This window comes from Sander lucioperca, chromosome 3 (genome assembly GCF_008315115.2).
Source record: "Sander lucioperca isolate FBNREF2018 chromosome 3, SLUC_FBN_1.2, whole genome shotgun sequence".
Taxonomy (NCBI): domain Eukaryota; kingdom Metazoa; phylum Chordata; class Actinopteri; order Perciformes; family Percidae; genus Sander; species Sander lucioperca.
In genome coordinates this window covers 27822644-27832766 of record NC_050175.1, presented here as the reverse complement: position 1 = coordinate 27832766, position 10123 = coordinate 27822644, and the positions used below count along the sequence as shown (strand labels likewise).

Sequence of the window (10123 nt, the reverse complement as noted above, 5' to 3'; positions counted from 1 at the left end):
GTTGATCTGTTTGATGAATATTTCAGCAGACAAACAGGCTATCTGACACTCTGCACCAAATCAATGTGTGGTTAGCGAGAGGTCGCTTATCTTGGCCACAGTCATGCACACGTGCATGCACATGTATATACAGTTACAGTGTTGTTGTTGTTGTTGTTGTTGTTGTTGTTACTATTCTGTTCTTAATGTTTTACTTAATGTTTATTTACATTGATTTCCCACTGGGTTGTGTGCTTGTCATTTCAGATGGCAATATTGTACATTTTACTCCACCACATGTATCTGGCAGCTACAGTATAGGTACCACTTACTGCGCAGATTAAGATTATACAAACAAAATCATTAAGATCATTTAAAATACAATTCATTGTTATAGATACAACTACTCAACAGTTGTAGTTACCTCCACCAGCTACCAGATTAAAATCAGTAATCTGATGTAATAAAGGCAGGAGTCTCTGTGTGTCTGACTGTCTCGCAAATGTGGTGACCCGCATGTGCGTAAGATGTCATACATCAGCACGCTGATGTATGGAAGTAAACATGGAGGCGACCCTGTAGTATCGTTCAACATACTTTTGTGTGAATAAACTAGGGCTGCCCCCTGAACGCGACATGTTCAATAATAATAAACTGTTGGAGACCGCTGAATGAATAAAAATGCATCAGAAATGAATTGTTGTATTGTTGAATCTGCAAAGTAACCAGTAACATTTCTCTGTCAGGTAGATGTAGTAGTGCAATGTTTTCCATCTCATGCAGAAAGCAGACATGTGTGAGATCAGGAAAATACCTTTGAAGACGCAACGAACTGCTGGAAGTAAATAAAATACCATTTAGCCTTTCCACCAAAAGGTGGGGGAGATGCATCATGGGAATCATCAATACAGTTGGAATCTAAAATTGGCAAAGCAAAGTGAAATATTTTATGGCTTTAAGCATATTTGTTTTCACTGTATCATGTGAAAAACAACACCATGTAGTCACATCTTGCATTCAATAAAGTCACTTGACCACAGCATGAAAGAGGAGCCAATAGAGCTCTGGTGAACTGGTGATGTGTTATTTATGTCAGGCTCAGTTCAAAAGCAGCCTCTATGGAGAAGACACACCCCATAAATTTTTCTACGGCCCCTATGAGCAGGTCAGGAAGGCACCAATATTTCCTCTTTATTAGAAACAACAGAAACAACAAGCAGCCATAAAAGGGACCTCAGAGATGAATCTGAAACACGAGGAATGGCCAGTGAAAGCATGCTGCTCCGAGAGCTGAGAGGTAGTCACGCAATCCATTTCTTCCAGTCTGCCTTGTCCATATATTGGTGCATTTCCTCATAACTCTCACACCAGTGTCTCACAAACTCTCCATGCTTCATCACAGGTCAACTTGGATATGAACTTTAAAAGAAGGTGTAACAAATGACCGCAGCCTCTCAGGCAATTCATATCTGCTGAAGTGCCATAACCCTCTACATATCCTGACCTCAATTTGGAGTCTGTGTGTTGAAGGCCCATCTGAGGGAGATGGTATCGATCTGAGCCGGGACTCTGGCAGCATCAATAAACAACAGGCTTCAGGCTTCAAGGCTGAGGAGACACATCTCTATTTTAGCTGGAGGGTTCGCATCTGGATACCTGAGTTGGGACGTGGCTCTGGACAGATGGTGGGACAGGTTTTTTTCTCGCTGAACTTAACAGCAGGTCCAGCTCATTTGTGAGACCAAAGCCAGCCATATTTTCCCTTCTGTTGGTTATATCAAAGTAAATAAGGCCTTAAACCACCACAAGCTCACATATTTTTTTTATTTTGAATAATTGCTGTTAATGTTAGGGACATAGTAAATAGAAAGCTACCAAGTAACAGTCGATATTTGCGAGAACGATTAATGCTTAACCAGCAGACAAATAGTATTTCAAGCTCTTCAATATCAGCATTACAGTGAAGGAGGACAATGCTGACTTTGACTCATTAATCAATAAACACAACAAGCCAAGCAATACATTTGACATAGACTAATGAAATAATAATCATCATTAGATGAGGAAGAAGAAGAAGCAAACGCATGCTGCATTTGTACACTGAGTTGCACACAAAAAAAACAGCCATGAATGAAAAAAATATATACAAAAATATAGTAAGTAAGTAATTCACAATCTTGCTAGACAATTTTGTTGCTGTCTTGTTTACTTGCTTTTCCATCCTTGCTGAGAAAGTTAAATAAGTGTGCCTCATACATTCAGAGTCAAACTGAGATCACTTTGCGCTAAGCAGCTTGTCAATAGCAAGAAAAGAGGTACGGGGCAAGAGAGGAGGTCTGATAAAATGCCTTTTAATTACCAGACAGTGAATGCTGGCCTTCCTTTTTCACTTTCTCCTCCCAGCTAAGTCAGGAGTTTGATTTCTGATAATGTGGATTGCTGACTGGGCTTCATCCTAGTTGCCCCTAAAGCAGAAGGACCTAACGTCAAGTCCTGGGAGAGTATGTTTGACAAAGTGCCATATAGATCCTCTGCTTTTCATCAGAGGGCAGTGCTGGTGAAGGCATTAATTGGACCGCTTGATAGCCCGTCTTTGTTTTCCCTTTTACTCTCCTGTAACAATTAGGCACAGTAATAATTTCATTACATGGAAATCAATGGGTCTTTGACCCATCTGTTGGTACAGGTGTAAGAGATTACAATAGATAAGTGCAGAGCAGGTTGATGCAACGAACTTCTAACCTTTGTGTGTGTTAGGGTGTGTGTTTGTGTTTGACAGTTGACAATAGACAGAAAAGCAGATAGATAGATAGATAGATATATAGATATATATAATAAATATAACATCTGAAAGGGATGATTCTGCATTTCCTTATTTTGATGCTTTCATTCTTATGATGTTTATAATATTACTGTACTGTACTTTTACTTAAGTACAATTTTGAATGTAGCATTTTTAATTTTAGCCTAGATAGATGGCTGATTCTGTATTTTCCCTTTCCCTTTTGAATGCTTCCCTTACCTTTTAAATGAGATGGTAACAACTGATAAATAAGTTCATCCTTAGGACAACCTGAGGTGGAGACTTTTGTTTTAGCAGCCAGTGAAACCCAACCTACTGCGATGGCTGGAACAGCGCACGTCTCATTGATATTATTTTCAAGTGCCACATGTCCAGCCAGACCTAAGCCATGGGGACACAGAACAAGCTTTAACAAATTCTTATTATTACACAGAACCCCGATTAACAAACTTGGGTATTAGCTCTGTAAGCAGAACGCTGTAAATTAACCTTACTTCATTTTGCACAGGGATCAATCTCTTGTACTTGGAACTGCAATCACAGTTCTTTGGTGAGGGAGACTGATGCAGCTCCTTAATCATAAGGCCGTAATCAAGAGCGGTTTTAAGTGCCCCTCTGTTTTTACATTCAATTATACACTAATGACTCAAGCCTATTGGAAACTGTTAAATACAAATGCTGTGTTGATGTAGAGTGAATAAGTAAAAACCTCTTTAAACCCCATGGTCATGGGGTCATATACTCCTCTGTACACCTTCTACTTTTTAAAATTAGTTTGTGTATTGTCAATATAGTTCAGGGGCCTTGTCAGTTTTTCATCTTTACAGCTGTGGAAGTGAGGACCATTCATTCAATATTCAAATATACACTGAACATTTGCAACACTGATCTAAGGTCAATTACAAAAGAATATTTACCTATTAGATACCCATCCATTACACCCCCAGAAAAGCTATCGTATGCTAAAAATTGTACTCTCAAACTTGATCTCCCATCAAAGTAGTCCAAGGTAACAATAACCTCTTTTGATGAAGCTTTCAGTGATTTCAATTCAGTGTAAAAGGCTGAGTTGTACACACACATAGTGTGTCACCCAGTGTTGACTTCATACTATTTTCTTTGCTTTTCAGTCAAACTCTTTTCAGTCCAAATCACATTTATAACAAGGATGTCATCTTGGTTTTGACATAAAAACTATGACACACAAAATGTATTTCAAATCACATTATTCACAAACCAATATTCACATTATATTCACATTTCAATTGGTAAACATTAGAACATTTTTTAAATAAAGTTTTATTATGTTATGTTATTTTTTTTGGTGAAAACTTATTCATGCATGATTGGAAACCTAGACCATTTTTCCTTTTGTAGGAGAAGCAGGAGCACAGACTGTCATGAAGATAGGCCTAATGATTTTTATGTGTGCTTACATATTATGCAAATATGTGACAGTGAACTTTCTTTAACTTTTTTACCATTGAGTGGGCAAGAGTACATTGGTTGCATAAGTAATACAATATTTGTAGTAGGCCTACTACTGGAGTAATAACACAGTATAAAAGTACTCTGTTACAAATAACCATAAGGATTTTAATGAGTGATGCAGTAATGTGTAGGCATCACTAATGTTCCAGCTGGTAAAGGTGGAGCTCATTTTACTACTTTATATCAGGGCTCTTACTTGACATTAAAAATAACAATATTTTTGAGTGGATACAGGGACGGAGGTCTTTTATTTTGAAACTCGCTGAGCGGATGTTGATTCGGAAATGCTGTTGTGTTTTCCTTGAAACTAGCTTCATGGCTTTATATCTCAGATAACAGTGTAAAACTTTGCCTCAGAGAGGGGGCGAATACATATTTACAGCTAAAGCTAAACCTTTCATGCGGTTATGACGTGACCATTTACTGAGCTCCACGGGTAACGTTTTTAAATCCCCGTAATACTTGAGAAAAGTGTCTGGACTGAGCAGGATGCTAGCATGTGTCGTTAGCAAACCACTGCAGGAAATTAGCTCGTTAGCATAGACAGCCAGCCCAGTGTTATCATGAGGCTTAAGTGTTCCTCTTTATGCTCGTACTCGATTTAAATAACCTCTTCGCAATGGACACCGAGACAATAGTGATCCGTATAAAAACGCCATTAGGTGACATGGACTCGGCCGTTGACTGTCCATCTCTTCTGAACTTCGATGACTTACTGGTGAGTCTTCACAATGCTAGAGAGCTAGCTAACTGTCATTTAAAACTGATGTTACGTTACAGTAAGACGACATGCACACAGTTTGAATTTGACAATTTCGGTTTCTGTGAACGTGTGCGTGTCTAAGACACTAACATTATTGTCTCTGTTATTATTCACTCTGACAAACATTTTCAGGTTGCAATCAGAGATGTCATGCCTGAAGCCACTGTCACGGCCTTTGAATGTGAGTGTCTGTTTCACACTTGTATTACTTTGTATTACTTCGTCTATAATGCATCACAGCACTTTTTCAACTCCTGATAAATGTAAACAGTAGGCATACTGTGAACCCTCTAAGTGACCCACAGTATGCTGCGTTTCTCACTGGTAACAATATGTTGTACAACAAAACCGTATACCTATAATATACTAGCTGGCATGCTGTTACTGACAACTAGGGCTGCAACTAACAATTATTTTCTTTATTGATTATTCGGCCGATTATTTAGATTAATCGATTAATCGTATGGTCAATAAAATGTCAGAAAAAAAGAATCCCAGTTACTTAAATTCAAAGGGGATGTCTTTAAATGTCTTATATAGGCATATTTAATAGGCTGAACACAGTATTTTCTATCCCTTTATTGCATGAAAAATTACTTTAAAGATTAATCGATTATCAAAATACTTGCCTATTATTTTTCTGTCGATCAACTATTGCAGCTCTACTGACAAGCCCCCCCAACTGCTGAATGGGAGCCCTTTATTTGTACAGCACCTTTCATACAAGAAATGCAGCACAAAATGCTTAAAGTGGCTATATGTAACTTTCAGTTTTTGTTGATTCTAGCTGCCACTTTTGACAAAAGCGGTAGTGTTTTTACCACACCTTCTGTCGTAAAGGTGTTTTCTTTAAGGTTTTAAGGTTCTGCTCTGACAGAAAATCATACATATACAATACAAGAGTACGTTACAGATGCATTGTTGCATTGTTTTCAAGCGTTGCATATGGTAACTTAGTCGACTTTGGATGTTTCGTGAGCTAAACCGGATATTACTTTCACTGTGTCACGAGCCAAAGCATTAAACAATAATAATAACTTAGATTTATATAGCATGTTTCATGAAACTATAGAAAGCTTTACACAAGTACAGGGGGAGAAAGGAAAAGAAAATAGTAGGCCAACACAAATACGGACTGAAAGGAATAAAACGTCTGCGCTTAATGGAAGGAGGACGTAATTTAATTCAGGCTACTGATGTACAACCACATTGCGCATTGTAAAGTTATTTTATGAATGAAATACACATATATCATACCTGAGGGCCAATTCGGGGTCGGTTTTGAATATTTACAATCCTGTAATTGTCTCCATCTGTTGAAAGCCCGACGGGCGTCTGTCACTTTCCCTTTTAGCTTTTAGTTGCTCTTTGTTTAATTTCCTTCTTTTCTGTGATGGCCCTGCCCCAGTATTAGCCATAACTACAACATATAACTTCTAAAATAAAAGTAAAATACAATTAGGCTTGTATAAAAAAAATCTCCTGCTACCCTTTACCTGGCTGGATACACTAACACATGCTTTTCTATAGGGTTGGGCATCATTTTGATTTTAACAATTCTGATTCCAATTACGATTCTTCCGTTCGATTCCGGTTCTTATCGATTCTCGATTTCAATGCTTTGAGGAGTAGAGTTGAAACAGGTCACATGCTTATATCACAAATAAGAGGAACGTTTTATTTTCATCCGATGGTGATTTACAGTTTTACTGGATTTTTTTCAACGTAAAATATGGCCACAGTAGGGTGCCACTTACTGTGCTCCATGGCTGCAACACAACAAGCCCCTGGCCGCTACGAACGCTAAAACTTGTGCATGTTAAATTTGGAACCGATGATCGGATTTGAAACCAAATCTTTCAAACGATTCCAATAAAGAACCGATTCAACTGGAATCGTAATTTTAAAAACGATTCCAAGTTGGAACCGGTTCTCGATGCCCAATCCTACTTTTCTGGTGTTACGCCAAAATCTGTGACCTGTAAGAATGTGTGCTCTGTCTTTGTGACTTTGCCGGAAAAATCGGACCCAGACAAAGACATTAATGAAAACTATATAAAAATGGCATTCTTTTCACTGTTAGTCTCGTTTGCTGCTACAGGTCATTTATGATCATCAGAAGGAAAAATTCAGAAACATTTAAAAGTTACTTTAACAATGAAGAAAATTACATGTCATAAAATGATCATAAAACATGGAATTAATGTAAAATATAAACAGGGATAGATACCATAATTAATCTAAGATAAGTTATTATAAAATAATATAATTAGAATGTCCTTCATTTTGCACTTAATTAAGGTATTATTTGTTTAGATGCATATGACTACTGTATGTGGAGAGGGCAGGAAAAAGTATGAATCAATCAAGTGCAGCCTGCTTATTGATGTGTATCAAAATATTAGGAATGCTGCTATTTTATAGATTAATTTATAGCCTAATAAACAAGATGAAACTATTTATTTTGTTTTCTTGCTCTTTATTCTCCTGAAAATATACATAGGTATAATATACAACAACATTTTTCTGTATAATTGTGACCGATGAAATACTTTTTTAGCAGCATTAATGCTAAAAAGCTTGTAGTGATACTTATGTAAACGTGGTGGATAAAACAGGTGATTATAATAGTAGTTTGTGCTTGGCTTTTGGGTTATTCTAATATGAGATATTTTTTTTGTAATTTCAGGCCAAAAAATAGAATAGCTCTGCTTATTAATGGCAAAAAGATTATTGTTTTTCTTTTGTAATTGTCTTATATATTGCATGCAGTGGTAATTGTGTGTCTTATGAAACTGTGTAAAATACAAATTGTATGTCATCTCAGTTATTGGCAAATTAATATCATTTCTTATTTGTTTTGAAAGTACATCAATTATTATATCCCTTTGCATTTATGACACCCAACATGTTGCAACAGCATTGTTGCTTTTCTTTTTTCTTAAGATGACTTTGGTTTTACGGTTTTCATAATATTATTATAGTTACAGATTGCTGTGTATTTGCTACAGCACACATACAGTAGGCTAATCGTATCTCTTACCTCTAAATTAATCCAGTTTTATAAAAAAAACAGATTTTATTAATCTTTATAATTTAAATTTTATTAATTAGGTATAACAAATATTTGATTTAGTGTTGCCTATTATATTGAAAGCTGTGTATATATTATTATTTTGTTAAAAAGTTTTACAGTGCAAATTATAAGATGCTTCTGTGTTTTTTAGATGAAGACGAGGTGGGTGACAGAATCACTGTGAGAAGTGATGAAGAACTCAAAGCCATGTTGTCATATGTGAGTATATAAATTAATTTGTAATGTTTCCATCATGTCACACATCCATCCCACAAATTGCATAACGGAATTGTGTTTTCGGTTGTATTTATGTTGTAGCAGTTTTCGCGGGGGCTATTTCTTCATTAGAAAGCAGTTCTAATGAAAACTGTACACATTAAGGTCAGACCACACTGTTTCTGTCCTGACCATTTCTGTCTACAATGTATCACACTACAATGACGCAAATTGCAGGGGGCGGCGGTAATGGCGCGAGTGAGGCGAACACGCAACATTTTCGCCATTCATGTGTTCACGTGCGTTGAAATATTTCAGTTAGTGTCCTATTTGCGTGATGCTGTGTCGCGAAAGCCTATCAGTGTTTAGATTCTCCTGATGTCCTGTCGTTGAATCAGAATGGAGGAACAAATCACTGTAGCGGTCTGTGGGTACCCAGTGCTCTACTATATAGTACCTCATTATTTGTACAGAGATTGGCCCAAAAAAAACCAACTTAATATTACATACAGTGGCTTCGGAAAGTATTCAGACCTCTTCAGTTTTTGCACACTTTAGTGTTGTAGATGCAATTTTATGTGGATAAAATTGCCATTTGTGCCCATTAATTTAACCCATAATGATGAAGTAAACATGTTTTTAGTAGGGCTGTCAATCGATTAAAAATATTTAATCATGATTAATCACATGATTGTCCATAGTTAACTCGTGATTATTCACAAATTAATCGCACATTTTTTTTATCTGTTCTAAATGTACTTTAAAAAGGGATATTTTTTTTGAATACGTTTTTAATGCTCTTATCAAGATGGGAGCGTACAAATATGCTTGGTTTATGCAAATGTTTAATATCATTGCAACAATCCAAAACAATGATAAATACTCTCTAGAATATTCTCCAGAATAACTTTAAGGTACAGTATGCTCAAAAAATATGCTGAGAGAGAGACCTATCCCAAAGCCACTGCTGCGTTGTCTAGGCTGTATGCTTCAGGTCATTGTTGTGCTGAAAGGTGAACCGTTGCCCTAGTCTGAGGTCGTGTGCACTCTGGGGCTGGTTTTCTTCAACGAGCTCTTTGTATTTGGCTGCATTCATCCTTAATTCTGAGCAGTCTCCCTGTCCCTGGCGCTGAGAACCACCCCCATACCATGCATCACCGTATGAATGGTATTGGCCAGGTGATGAGCATTGCCTGGTGTTCGCCAGACAATGTGCTTGGAGAGTCCTTTAAATGCCTTTTGGGAAACTCCAAGCGGGCTGTCATATGCCTTTTGGCTTCCGTCTAGCCACTCTAACATAAAAGGCTGATTGATGGAGTGCTGCTGTGATGGTCATTCTTCTGGTTAGGTTTTCCCATCTACGCAGAGGACTTCCAAAGCTCTCTTACAGTGACCGTTGGGTTCTTGGTCATCTACTTACCCGGTTACTCAGTTTGGCCAGGTGGTTCCAAATGTCTTCTATTTCACGACTATTGAGGCCACTGTGCTCCTGGTAACACTCAGAGCTTTAGAAATGGTTTAATGCGGGGGGCCGGAGCGGTCAGAGGAAATAACTGGCTCTTTCACCTTGCTCCTCAATTCCCATAGACAAATACCCCTCCTACCAAGCTCCACCCCCACCCCACTTTTTTTCTCCTCACCTAATCCAACATACTCAAAGTTTCATACCCACTCCCACCCATATCTATAACACAGTACCTCGACTCACAACATTTCATACTATAATCACAAAAACACTCATCATACGCACACTTACACACACGGACACGCCTATTAATGCACACACACGCACCTC

At 37.6% G+C, this 10123-nt stretch overlaps 1 protein-coding gene across 2 annotated transcripts in view; it reads left to right on the top strand.

The window, feature by feature from the left end:
* Positions 1 to 4526: 4526 nt before the first annotated feature.
* map2k5 (mitogen-activated protein kinase kinase 5) overlaps positions 4527 to 10123 on the top strand; it is an 89369-nt gene continuing 83772 nt past the window's right edge. The window contains exons 1-3 of one of the 2 annotated variants that reach the window (XM_031290281.2): positions 4527 to 4991; positions 5169 to 5217; positions 8264 to 8331. In XM_031290281.2, coding sequence (XP_031146141.1) covers positions 4860 to 4991; positions 5169 to 5217; positions 8264 to 8331 — 249 coding nt within the window. In that variant the 5' untranslated portion in view covers positions 4527 to 4859. The remainder of the gene's footprint in view (positions 4992 to 5168; positions 5218 to 8263; positions 8332 to 10123) is intronic. The other variant, XM_031290280.2, reaches the window with a different exon arrangement.